The sequence below is a fragment of the Gymnogyps californianus genome, chromosome 18, assembly GCF_018139145.2.
Source record: "Gymnogyps californianus isolate 813 chromosome 18, ASM1813914v2, whole genome shotgun sequence".
Classification (NCBI taxonomy): domain Eukaryota; kingdom Metazoa; phylum Chordata; class Aves; order Accipitriformes; family Cathartidae; genus Gymnogyps; species Gymnogyps californianus.
Window position 1 is genome coordinate 11,888,514 of NC_059488.1, and position 13,786 is coordinate 11,902,299.

General features: G+C 40.6%; 1 protein-coding gene across 3 annotated transcripts in view; it reads left to right on the top strand.

Moving 5' to 3' along the window:
* Window positions 1-367: 367 nt before the first annotated feature.
* GAPVD1 (GTPase activating protein and VPS9 domains 1) overlaps window positions 368-13,786 on the top strand; it is a 31,029-nt gene continuing 17,610 nt past the window's right edge. For all 3 annotated transcript variants that reach the window (XM_050908045.1, XM_050908046.1, XM_050908047.1), the window contains exons 1-7: window positions 368-422; window positions 6,982-7,197; window positions 7,608-8,451; window positions 9,714-9,800; window positions 10,786-10,920; window positions 11,042-11,231; window positions 13,069-13,229. In XM_050908045.1, coding sequence (XP_050764002.1) covers window positions 7,013-7,197; window positions 7,608-8,451; window positions 9,714-9,800; window positions 10,786-10,920; window positions 11,042-11,231; window positions 13,069-13,229 — 1,602 coding nt within the window. In that variant the 5' untranslated portion in view covers window positions 368-422; window positions 6,982-7,012. The remainder of the gene's footprint in view (window positions 423-6,981; window positions 7,198-7,607; window positions 8,452-9,713; window positions 9,801-10,785; window positions 10,921-11,041; window positions 11,232-13,068; window positions 13,230-13,786) is intronic.

Genomic DNA, 13,786 nt, shown 5'->3' on the forward strand with positions numbered 1-13,786 from the left:
GGGCCGGGTGGAGCGGCTTGTAGTCCCCCCCCCGCCCCGGCCAAGGGACTACAAGTCCCAGGAGCGCGGCCGCCGTTACCGCCCGCCGCCTGCGCAGTGCCGCGTCCGCGCCGCGCCTGGCTCGGGGCCGCAGCGGGAGCCGGGCGGCGGCGGAGCCGGGGCGCTGGCCGGGTAAGGGGCGCGCTCGTACCCCCCCCCCCCCGCCTCGCTCCGCGGTACCGCTTGGCTTCCCCCCGCCGCGTTGCTCGGAGGGAGGAGGAGGAGGAGGAGGGCCGGGGAGCGGCGGGGAGGAAGGCGAGGCCAGGCCGCCCCGCAGCCCTCCCGCCGGCCCGGGGCCTGACAAAACCCCTTGGTTTTTCAGGGAAGCGAGTGGGAAGGCGGGCGGCGCGGCGGGGGCAGCGCTGCGGGGGACCGAGCCGTGGGTAGGTAGGCTGTATTTATTTGTGTTGAACTCCGGGGAGGGAGGTTTGTCCGGAGCCATGTGCGGGGGTAGAGGTGCGGGGTCTGCGGGGGGAAGGCTGGCGCCCTGGGAGCGGCGGGGGGGACCGGGCGAAGTTGGCCGTAAGATTTCCTCGAGTGTTTTATCTGTGCCTTTTTTTCCCCTGTCAGCCGCCTCCGGCCGGAGCCAGTCCTACCTGCCATGTTAGTGTCTGAGAACCGGTAGTTCTTGAGGTTTGCGGAGGTATTCGAAAAATTGAAGTACTTGGCAGCCGGGGCCCTCGCTGCTCTCGGCCGCTGTGGGATTGGGCAACGAGTCGCTGTCGAAGCGGCTCGGCGTGAACGTCGCTGGCGTCTCTCCTTTATGGCTTTTGTCTTATGCAGGTTTAAAACTTATAACTTGACGCATATTGTGACTTCCCTTTTTTGTTAGTAATAGACCCTTAATGCTGAAGAACTTGATCAAGCGAGTATCTGGCTTTTTTCTTGCAAAGTCATGATACTGTGCTCTGAAGGAGGAGAGCTGTTACGATGAAGCTCTCAAACCGAGCATGTGACACTACACTTACTGATAGGTAGAATGCTATTTTTGTGGACGATGCAGTTGACTCGCAAGTAGAAGCTGCAATCTGAAGATGATGGAGGGGGGGATGGCACGGACAGTATGTGAAATCTGAAATACTGCACTTCTGTAAAAGCAGCAGGATGGTGGGTTTAGGAAACCGACTTCTAAACTACTGCTGCCCTGGAGGGTTCCAAAATATTTAAGGCACTCCACACGAGGGTTTTGGTGTGAGATTTGTCAGGTCCTGTAGAATATACTCTGTCCTTAGTAGCAGTTACTCTTCATGGTGGACCGCGGATGGGATGTTTCACAATGAGGAAGGGAGCTACTCTCGAGAGAAGGGGCTGGGAGCAGGTTGTTTTTGTCAGTTTGAGCGGCTTAGAGTTCTGCACTTCTGACTAACAGTTTATTAGTACGACTCCTTACGTAAGGGGAGCTCCTCTTTCTAGCGTCACAAGCAACTGGAGTAGATTTTAGCATGGTCATGTACTTTTGTTGATTTTATGCAACACAGTAATACCATAATAGATAATTTAGTAGCCAGCTGATCCTGTGCATTACTGATAAGTTCTGTTAAGGGGCATGAGAAACGAGGTGCTCCTTGCACGTAAACCTTGCTGGATAGACAGTATGTTCAATGCTAGCTGCAGAGCAGCCACTGGGCAGAAACAAACTTGAGGTATGACTTTCTTATTAATATTGATTAGATAGTTGAACTGTAGCAAATTGAAATGCATTTTGCATGTTGTACGCATGTTTTGGGATGGCGGGTGCTGTAAAGTGAGAGTTCAGCAGATAAGTCCTAGGTCATGGTGAACTATCCTACTGAAAAATGGACTTTTTTAGCTCAACTTTGGGAGACTGACTGTTAGCTTATATAAAAAAATAAGGCTTGTTAGTTATTACTATAAATATTAATGAAGAAATAGGTACTCCATCTGAGGTGAATTAGCATGGAAGCTATTCAAGCTTGCTTAGGAGTTATTTTTGAGTAAGACGGAGTGATTTCAGTTTTGCCTTGCCCTGCCCTGCCTACGTTAGATCTGCCCAAACTTGCTTTGGAAGTTGAGTCTTGCGTAGCGAGACTCAGGAGGAGCAAATAACCCTGAGCAGGAAATGCTGGAGGAGGAAGAAGAATCTGGTGTAGTAGCAGTATTTACTACTTTACTTAATCTCTTTTCTGTCAACTGAATTGCAGAAATAATCAATAGAGATGTCACTTGTTCCTGTATGCTACAGGACAAGACCATGTACTTTGTAAGGTGGAGTTCAGTACCTAAAGATTAGATGTATTGTTTTCCAGGACTTTTAAATGTAGGAAGAAATCTATGTCCTGCATTCATCAAAGGCATAGATTGTCTTGGGTTCTGAACAACCTTATGTCATGCTGATAGCAGGGCAAAACATCTTAGATGCTGCCAGGTCATGCAATCTTTGTTGTTGATATGGTGGAGCGTCATGAAGTGAAATTGTTTGAATTGTTGTGCTAAGCTTCTCTTACTGTGTCACGGCTTTTAGTAGGTTACTAAGTAGTCTTGAAATAACGGACAAAAAATTGAAATGTCTTCATATCAAAATGAAATTGCCAGGATTGAAAAATAATTTGCACATAGCAGGAGCTATTTAATATCTGTTGTTTCTTCAGCCACAGCAGACTGTTGGATATCTAAATTTCCTAAAGTGTCTCCTTTATACAAGTACGTACGGACATCTGTTACTTCAGGTATGGTGCATGGTAGTCATAAACCAGGTAATTGGATAATTATGGGCACCTTTTTGTTTACAAGAAACAGATAAAGTAATCTGACAAACAACTTTCTGGAATTAGTACCAGCTGAAGCTGCCGCCGCTCGCTCTGCTCTAATGCAGCCTTCTGTGGTGCGTTACCAAATACGTAACTGTGGCTAATTGCTTCTAAAGCTCTTGTCCCGAATGCTGGCGTGGAGTGAATGTTGTGTAGCCTGGGAAGGTCAGAGAATGCAACTGTTGTCTTTTCATACTGATCATAAAGGGAAGAGGTTTTTGGAGGGGAGCAGTGTGTGTCATGTAGGTGTGTTAGTGGTACAATAGTTTCTTCTTTCAAGACCGGCTGTGTTAATGTCCGTATCTGAAGAGAGTAATAACATGTGCATCTTGCTTAACTAGGTTTTTTGCATTTTCTTTACTATGCTGGAAGTTTTCTTTAGAGCCCGTCGGAAGCCTGCTGAAGTACTGTGTGTATTAAACTACCTGCTTTACATCTCTGGTGTTCTCAAATGTCTGCCAGAAACTTAAGGTGAAGACAAAGTTGTTTGCACTGTTCCTCGCTATACTTGTGTGACTTCAGAATAATTCATTTTTAAAAACTGGTAAATGGGAGTAAATGAGGCATTCGTCTTCATAGAGGTGTATTTCAGTAGCAATCACTAGCAAGCAAATTAGTTTAATTTTTATGGAGGATTATAAAGACGGGGAAGCTGCTGGTCCCTTTTTCTTGTACATAGGGTAAAAACTGCTGTCGTGCAGTTGACTTCCTGCAGATTGACAGGATTTTTCCTGCGGATTTTCATAGTTCTTGACAAAGCAGTGGTACTTATTAACCTGCTGCGGTTCAGTTCCAAATCAATTCTCCTCTTGCTTTTGTTATTTATGGTGTTCTACAGTAGAGACAGATAAGATAGACACATGGGTAGTGGCCAATTGATAGGATATTATCAAGTAGTCATGGGACGAGTATATTTAGAAGCGCAGATGCAGGTAATGGTAGTCTTTGGAGCGTTGTTTTGTTTTGGGCCTGAAGTTCACGGTGGCAATTAGCTTACAAAAAATAAGAATGCACAGCACTGTGCAACTTCTCACAGTTACTCAGTGCTTTGGTGTCTCTGTTTAATGGCTGTGATGCTCTATAATGAGGAGATGCCCAAATCTTTTGTATGTTAGGTGGTAACTTCATTTTCCAAGTATGTGCAAGGCCCATACTGTCTTTTTCTTTTTCAGGTGGCATCACAAATGGTACAGTATTGTTTTGCAGTAGTCTGACCTTTTCTACTGTTTGTTGCTCTTTTTGTTTGCTGGACAGGTGGATTATATGCATGCGTATTAGGACTCTGGGCTGTGTAGGAGTCTTATTTGCTTTCTGAATATTAACTGATTTTTTTTTTTAATTGTCTGTAGCTCCAGAAAAGGTTACCAGCAATTTAACTGCTATTTTGATAATCATAACTTACCAGAAAAAGTATGCTGTTTCCAGGCCACCTTTGTCTCTTTTGCTGACTGAGCTTTTGGAGTTTGCTCCCACCTGTGGGCCAGGGGAGAAAAGAATGGTCTTTCCTCAGAGGTGAAAGCTGTTAGAGTGCTTAGCTCATCCCTGATGCTGAAAACATCTTCTCTAGTAAAAAAAAAAAAAGACACTGAGTGAAACAGCGAGAGAAATCACTTTACTTCTAAGTATATGAGACACCTCAGAAGCCGTTTAATCGGCTTGTCTACTGTTAAATGTGTTTATAACGAGTGACACAAAAATAGAAACTTGTTTTGAAATTTGGCAAGGCAAAGGCATAGGAACGCAGGCGAAGTCAACAGGCTGTTCATAGGGGGTACCCCATGTGGGTCCCCTGTTCATTCCCAAAACTTGCTTACAAGCAGGAGAACCACTTGGACTTTCTGTCCGGAAAAGTGGAGCCTGTGGGGGAACACCTTAAAATGGAAAATGTCAACTAAAACTGTTAAGGTTTGATAAACTATGAGCAACTCTTAAGTACAGCCTTACAGCGGAAAGCATCTGAAAAGACAGAAGGTAGTTCTGCAGATCTCCTGTATGTACGTTTTTATGGATGCAGCTTCTTTTTCCTGGCTGATATCAATAGCTCATAACCTAATAACTAGTTACTACTGTGTTTGTAGGCAGTATCAAGTTTAATGCTATTTTTTTTTTGCGAGCCCTTAAATTTTGGGACTAAAAACAAAATTGTTGCAAGAAGTTGTTATTTGTTTCTCAAAGAACTTTGGCAGTAATGTCAGTGTTTCTTTTTGTAATAATTTCTCTGAGACCGTCCGAGTTAAAAAACATCTAAATTAGTGCGTCCTTCAAGTTCCTTGCTTAATCTCATCTTTGGATGCATGAGCTGTAACCACTGATTAGGGTTGCTGGGTTTTTTGTTTGGGTTTTGGGGTTTTTTTTTTGAGGGTGGGGTTGTGTTTTTTGGTTTTTGGGGTTGTTTTTTTTGGGAGCTTTATATACACAGTTGTCTGTATTTGCTAGGAATGGCCTTTAAACCATCAGGTGTAATAAGATTGCAATTTTTTATGCATAAAGACTTGTGACAGCATCTCTTTTTGTCTCTGCTAGGGTTTTGGTTGTGAGGTTAAAACTAGAGATGAAAGAACTTAATTACACACACGAGGAGCAGTGATGGTTGTCAGTGCACCTGGTTATCAGGCTTTCTCCACACACTGAAAAAATCCCAACAAATGTAAAACCTGTGCCTAATTAGGGAGCTAATCTGTATTCTTCAGAGAGGATCATCTCCTGCTATGCTGAGCAGTGAACCACAGATCTTTAAAACACTAAAAGGGGAGAGCATTAGGCCAGGGCATGGTACATTATTTGTAGTTTCTCAAGCATGGACTAAATGGTTTTGTGGAGCAAGGCTCCTCTAGAGTCACTACAGGTTGCAGGAAGTAAGTTTTTCATTTAACTGTAGTATGGCTTCGAAGGGTTCATCGCCAGATCCCTTGACAGCTCTGGCATCTGTCAGATATATTGGTAATGGATATATAGCTGCTACAGATTATATCTGGATCAAACCCTTTTTCTTCCCAAATTAGCTAGTATGGCTGTTAGTTCTGGTGGGGAAGAAGACATAAAGCAGTTAATGGTTAATTCCATGGAAACATAATCTAATCTGCGTGATTCTACCCCTTCCCTTGTCAGCATTAATGCAGTTGATGTTTTTTTTTTTTTTTTTCTTCTGTAGAGTTAATTTTTAGATGGATTAGCTCCTTGAACTTGTTTTGAATGGTGTGGTACTCTGTTTATCTAACTGGTAACTAAGATGTTTTCTAATTATGAAGTTAGAGCTGATGTTACATTGAGACATAACAGTAGTTTATGTAGATTTTTGTCCCTGATGTGCTATGAAAGCCTACAGTTGTTTCAGTTTTTCTCTCTTTAAAACAACATTTTTGGATTGTGGCCCAAAGAAATATTCTTCTGAATTTAAATATTTGAGGAATTTTTTCTGAATGAATTCTACTGTTGAGCAAAGTCTCCAGCCTAATTTCCAACTTCTGCCTTATCTGGGTATTGATACTCCTTGATTCTATTTTATTTTATTTTTTTTAAATTAGTAATATTATTTAAAATCTTTTAGCAGAAAAGACCAGTGTTGGGAGCTTGGTGTTTCTTATGCATAGTTAGAGAGGGCATTAGTTTTAGCAGGCCAGACATAACCACACCCAAGTACTTGCATAGTGCTCCGTTATGCGGGCATGCTTTAGGACAAAGTAGTAAGTGCAGAAATCTTTTTGCCTCTTCACCAGACTGTGAGTTGGAATGGGACTCCTCTTCAACTCCCTGAGCTTGTGTCACCTAAACTGTAGCAAGGGCCACATCTCACCAAGTAATGGCCAGTTTCTTACCTTGTGTGTTGGAGGTGTGGTGCAGGAGTTTTGCAGTGCCGTACTGTATTACTGTTTCAGTTCATGAGTGTGAGTTGAAAATATCATTTGCTACCATGCAAGTGTCCCTGATGTGCTGACATAACAAGGGGTTAATGAAATTGGCAATTAGGAAACCTTGCATTAAGAAAGAGGGACTCAGTCATTAAGTGGTGGGCTGTGGATCTGAGAGAACATATTAATATGCTAACATGGAAGGGGCACAGCAGTATTGACTGCTCAGTGTAAGTTTATGACCTGCTTATCACTTCATTGGGGCTGATAGAACTTGTTCCCTAACTGTTGGAATTCACCTGTTTCATTTTCTTTCCTTCTTTCAGTGAGTACTGTGTAACCCGCTTGCTGCCCAAGATGGTGAAGCTGGATATACACACGCTGGCTCATCACCTCAAGCAGGAACGGCTGTATGTAAACTCAGAAAAGCAACTTATTCAAAGGCTCAATGCAGATGTATTGAAGACAGCTGAAAAGCTGTACCGCACAGCATGGATTTCCAAGCAGCAAAGGATTAACTTGGACAGACTGATCATAACAAGGTGACTTGGGGGGTGAGGGTGGTCCTGGGGAGAACAAGCTCCTAAACTTCTGTGAATTGCAGCAAATCCATCAGATTTTTCACACTTAGTATCTGGAGTCCTTTGCTATACTAATCATAAAAATAGTAAGGTTTTAAAGCAAATCTCAACTAGGGAATCTGACTCACCTGAAGCTTACTTATTGGCTGTTTAAGCTACCTTTTTTTAATATATATGTTTGTTTTGCTTCTGTTCATAGTTTATGGGAACAAACTCTCCTTATTCCTGAATTTGCAAATCACTTGTGTTAACTATATGGAAAGACTTTTTTCCTTGGTGGTAGTCTTGTTGATAGATTGACCACATGGCATCTTTTATGAAGTTTGTTTGCCTAAGAGTTACTTAAACTGTTTCAATGTTTTTCTTTAAAGTGCTGAAGCTTCTCCTGCTGAGTGTTGCCAGCATGCTAAAATCTTGGAGGACACGCAGTTTGTGGATGGATATAAGCAGTTGGGATTTCAGGAGACTGCTTACGGAGAATTCCTAAACAGACTGAGAGAGAACCCTAGGCTTATTGCATCCTGTCTGGTTGCTGGAGAGAAGCTCAACCAGGACAACACTCAGAGTGTCATTCACACAGTCTTTACCTCCATTTATGGCAACTGCATCATGCAGGAGGATGAGAGCTACCTCCTCCAGGTCCTCCGTTACTTGATCGAATTTGAACTGAAGGAAAGCGACAACCCTAGGCGGCTGTTGAGACGGGGCACCTGTGCATTCAGCATCTTATTCAAACTTTTCTCTGAAGGACTCTTTTCTGCAAAACTTTTTCTTACTGCAACTTTACATGAGCCAATCATGCAGCTTCTGGTTGAAGATGAAGACCACCTGGAAACTGATCCAAACAAGTTAATTGAGAGATTCTCCCCAGTACAACAGGAAAAGTTATTTGGAGAGAAAGGCACAGAGAAGTTCAAGCAAAGAGTCCAAGAGATGGTTGACTCCAATGAGGCCAAGCTGGTGACCTTGGTGAACAAATTCATTGGCTATCTCAAACAAAACACTTACTGTTTTCCTCACAGCTTGAGATGGATCGTGTCACAAATGTACAAAACGCTCTCATGTGTAGACAGGCTGGAGGTTGGGGAGGTCAGAGCAATGTGCACAGATCTTCTTCTAGCGTGTTTCATCTGTCCTGCAATTGTTAACCCAGAGCAGTATGGGATAATTTCTGATGCTCCTATAAATGAGGTGGCAAGATTTAATCTGATGCAGGTATGATTCACTTTAAAGTAGTCTTAAAAAAAAAAAAAGTATGAGAAATGTTCTTGGCCTTTTCTTTTCCCACTAGAACTGACATTACTACAGTAAAGGTACTGTCCCTCCTACCTGTAAGATGAATGCTAACAAAATATTTGTGTTAATCATTGCTGAAAAGGCATGCTCTAAAGTTTATCTGTTTGCTTAAAATATTGACTCAAAAAAATTGATAGCATGTATTCCTCTGTCTCTTAGAGTTGCAAATGTACTTTATAAAAGCTATTATAAGGGATGGAAGCTAAAGTGTAAAAGTCACTATGAGATGAATTCTGGAATGTGTGTAAATGGATGTTGTGCTGTTCTTGTTAATGTTAAGTATTATGCCAGGTATTGCACAAAATAACGAGATATTTTGCTAAAAACCCCTTCTTGTCTGGCAGTAATGACCAGTGTTTCTGGTGGGTAGCTATCTATTGTTTCATTAGACCTTAGAGTATTCCCCAGCCCTCATGACAAATTTTTGTCTTTGTGCAAATACTGGGACAATTTAATGATAGTAGGTAGAGGTGTAGTCTGAAAGTATTAAGCAATGCTTGTCTGACTGAGGGTATTCCCCACGCAAGCAATAAAACCTACTTCTTAATGTTGTCTATAAACTAGACAGTGAGTGATTCTCACAGTAGAATCGTTCTGGTGAGTTTTGCTGTTACTGACAGGGCCTTACCAGTGTTTTTTCTAAAATGCATTAGCAATCCTCTCCTGTGTCACTGCTTGCGTGTTGTAGCAGAGCTTGCAGTTGGCGACTCTTTAATCAGAGTTGTTTTGCAGTTGGGGATTAATAAGGAATATATGCTCTGAAACAAGGGTTAGCTCTCTTGCTATTTTTTTTCCTCCAACATAGTCTTAGTAAAATATATACAGCCTCTTAAAATCTCTAGGTTTAAGATGACCTAGATTCAACTCTCAATTCTGATGTGTTGTAGAAACAAAACATGCTTTGTTCCTGGGAAAGGGGGAAGTATGGATGCTCATAGCATACTGTGTGTGCAGATTTTCTTGTTAAATGGAATGACTGGGTTTTTTTCTAAAACTTCTTGCATTTTTTCCTGCCCTGAAAGCAAGTACAAGACACTGTCCACCCAATCAGAAGCATTTCTCAGAGTATTAAATGAAAAAAAATTTTAGAATGGAGGAGTTCTTTTAACTATTTTTTATAATCGGATCCATCATGATCTTGTTTTGAAATGCTTATTCTTCATACTTCTTTTTCGTTTCAGGTTGGGAGACTTCTGCAGCAATTGGCAATGACAGGTTCTGAAGAGGGAGATCCACGTATGAAGAGCAACCTTGCTAAATTTGACAAAGTAAGAATCCAGCCTAAAAAAAGCTGACTCGTGTGTACTTCATCCTTCTGCAGTGTCTTTTTTCAGACATTGCAAAGGACTTACTAAGCATTTAACTTCCAAGTTACATGTACAGAAAAGCAGATTAAATCCTGCACAAGGCTGGGAACAAAATCTTGAGTGCTAGAATTAAGCGTTGGGGATTCTTCTACTCTGACATAATACTTCTTGAAAGAAAATACAAACAAGAAATAAAAGCAAGTTACCTTTTAAACTGAAATGCTGAATTACTGTCTGTGGTTCTTCTACTGAACCTAAAGAAAACATTCTGATCTGAAGACAACTTTTGTATGAAATCTGATTTAACACCAAGTAATTTGTTAGTGCAAGTAACTTCTGTTCCTTTTTTGCGTAGTTTTGCTTTTTTTATTCAGCTTTTCCTTTGTTAGTATGAATCATCCATAGCAATATTGAAATTAGCATCATCAGAGGAGCAGTGAAACTAATGATCTTTGTATTGTCATATGTTTAAAAAAACTGTTGATTTGCTTGTGTAACTTCCAGGTTTTTGCCAATTATAATTGTTACACAGTCATCATGCAAAGTTACACATTTATTACACAAGTAACATTCAATCAGATTAGAAAGTGATACTGTGTGTTGCTTCCTTGTTTCACTTTTAGTTTGTGCTCAGCAGGTTCTTCAGGAAGGGGCAGTTTAATTGCCATAGAACAGTTTAATTTTTTAAAAAATTGTAAGAAGATACTTAAGTAAGTAACGCTTTTGAATGCAGAAAAGGAACGAAGGAAATGCTAAAACTAACTGCATGCTTTCCTTGCTTGCTTTTCAGTGATTTTAATGATACGTGGTATTTTATCCTAAGATTTTAGAAGTAGGAAGCAAAACTTATATCGTTATGTAAACTATTAACATTTGTCGTAACGTATGTTCTTTCCAAACTCTAGTAAATTGTCTTTCATTTAAAAACTGTTTCTTTGGTTTGCAGAGCTGTGTTGCTGCTTTCCTGGATGTAGTTATCGATGGGCGTGCAGTTGAAACTCCTCCAATGTCTTCTGTGAACCTTCTGGAGGGGTTGAGTAGAACAGTGGTTTACATGACGTACAGCCAGCTAACTACTCTGGTAATATCTTAAGTTCTTAAAAAGAAGTAGTATAAACTTGTCCCCATATGTTTACAGATAGGATAAACTAGGCTGATAATTTACACGGCAATTCTTACCAACACTAATTGTAAATTTTTAGGTTGGCTTTATGCGGAATGTAATGTCAAGCGATCAACTTAAGGAAGATCGGATGGCTTTGGAAAACTTGCTGGCAAACTTACCCCAGAACAAACCAGGGAAAAGCAGCAGCCTTGAAATGACCCCGTATAATACCCCACAACTTTCTCCTGCAACTACTCCAGCTAACAAAAAAAATCGCTTACCAATAGGTAAGGAGAGCAAGCAGACTTGCATGATTTCTGATATCTTGATACATTTTCTGTGCCATTTTTTCAGTCATCTCTTGGGGCTACTCTTCGACTACACCTTCAGTTCGTACTCTTTCTGTGTAGCTGGTGAAGAATTTTCTTTTGCGTAGAAAGCCAGGTAACTTCCTTACTTTCTGATGCCAGTATAGTGAGCTTCATCACTCTAGATTGAACTTGAGAAAACCGCTGGAGTGGTTGGTAGTCACGCTAGTGCAATGATAATAAAGGGAAAGTTTGAAGATGGGAAGCAGATCTAGGAGGGAAGATTGCTTAGGCAAGTGGTAAGATGGAAGCGATGACATTTAATTGGTGGGATAGAATAAGTTTAAAATTTTTGTGTCCCAGAAGAGAGCAAATGTGGAGGAGGGTGAAAAAGCAAGAGCAGAACTTTTAGAATATGTGCTGAGAAGAGAAGCTTTCTTCTTTCTCCATTATTTGCCTGGTCTAATTCCAATTGTTAGTATATTGTAATGCAATTTTATGTTTGTTGGGTTTTTGTCCTCTTTTTGAATAGGATTTCTGGGTCTTGAAATTCTCCATTTCAATAATATTTTCTCTTAAAATAGGAAGTGTGGTACTCTTCTTCAGTGTATATTTACATGAATATGACCACATGGGATATTTCTGTTTGTTTGAGAGATTTGGTGTTAGTGTGTAACAGGATGAAAATATGTAGAGCCCGATAAGTGGCAAAAACCCCCACAAAACCAACCCCAAAACAAACCTATCCCATGTTGTTTTAACTCTACTTCTGAATGGTTCTGGTCTTATGCCTATAAAGTAGTGGCACAACAGCATTTATTTTATGGTATAAAATAGTTTTTGCTCAAAGTTTTCATTTCTTTTGTTTCATTTTAATGCTTTCGAAATCCAGGACAGCAATTGGCAGCCATTACTGCCTGGGATACTTCTGCTACCAATCTTTCAGCTCATATAACTCTAGTAACCCCTTTTGGTGGGTAATGCCCTCTTTCCATTCTTCACTGTGAAACTTTTACTTATAACACATGACTTAAGCATGTCTTTGGTTTACTTTGGCAATCAGTTCCTTTTTCAGATTTCTTCATTGATTTCTATATGAAACTCATTTCATATGTACGTGTAGTTTTTAAAAACACCTTTTGTCCCTTTGTGTGATAATCAGAATTTGGCTGTGACTTCCGCACACTTGCCTTGTTTTCCCTGGATCAAATAAAGAAATAACTGGTGTCATGCTGCCATACTTAGAAATCTTAATTCCATGTGGGCATTTTTCCTTCCACGGTGCCAAACGTGGGAATATGAGGCTACTTGAAAAAACTAATAAAGAGTCACAAAAATAATCAAAGTAAACCACCTGATGTTGAATTGTGTGTCTGGGTTTGACACACCTGTTAGAATAAGATTTCCCTGCTTTTAGGAGAAAAAACTTCTAAATAGATTAATTAAACAGAGTTATAAACCACAGGAACCTAGACCTTTTTTTGTTGGTAACAAACTTCTTCATTTTCTCAATTAATTTATGAAGGGTCTTTCTGTGATTGGAATACACTGAGTTTGTGTAGGCAAACAGGACATAGTATATCTTGTTTCTCTAAACTTTTATGTTGAAAGTTTGCTTTTTCACAGTTCAGTACTCAAATTTAAACACTAGTTCCATCTCTCAAAGTCTAATATGACTTTTCATTTTGTAAGTTTATTTAGTATGCGTATTATTAATTCAAAACATTGCCATTCTGTATTTCCATTGTATTGTCCTTTTTTCCTCCTTAAACAAGGAAAAGCTTTCTAATGTTGATATTTCAAAATATTTTGTTAGCAACTCGTAGCAGAAGTAGATCAAATATTCTAATGGATCAGCACGGAGATCATGAAGGATCCTCCCAGGAGACTATCCCAGAAGTTCAGCCAGAAGAAGTGCTGGTGATTTCTTTGGGGACAGGTCCACAGATTACTCCAGGAATGATGTCAGAAAATGAGGTATGCAAAAACTATCACATCTCAGATACTTTGAGAAGTACAGCCTCTGTGTTCTCTAATAGCAGAACAATGAAGTTGTGACACTAAGTTTGGGTAATAAATCTAGAATGGGAATTAAAATCCTTACTTTATTTTACTGACCTTGGGGGTTGTAGCTTTCAAATTTCCCTTTGTTAGATTTTTTTTTTTCCTCACTTAGTATGTCTGCGAGGTGTGAAAAGCAGTATATTAACACAGGAAAAATGAACCTGGCAGATTTATGAAGAGGCTTTGTCATCTAGCATGCTTAAGAGCAAACTTGGGCTATTATTTCTGAGCCTGACGAAACTGATTCAGTTATCTCTCTGCATGCTCTGTCCTTTGGATCAAGTGGCACAGGTGAATGACAGAACTGGAACACTGATCCCGACGTTTTTGGCAGCTCAGACTTGAAACGCACAGGCCCAGCTTCTTGTGAGGGCGGAGCTGTGGTCATGTTGCCATGAATGCCTTCAGACTATGTTGCTTAGGGTAAGGCTGGTTTTACAGCCTTTTCTTTCACCAGCCATAGCACAGCT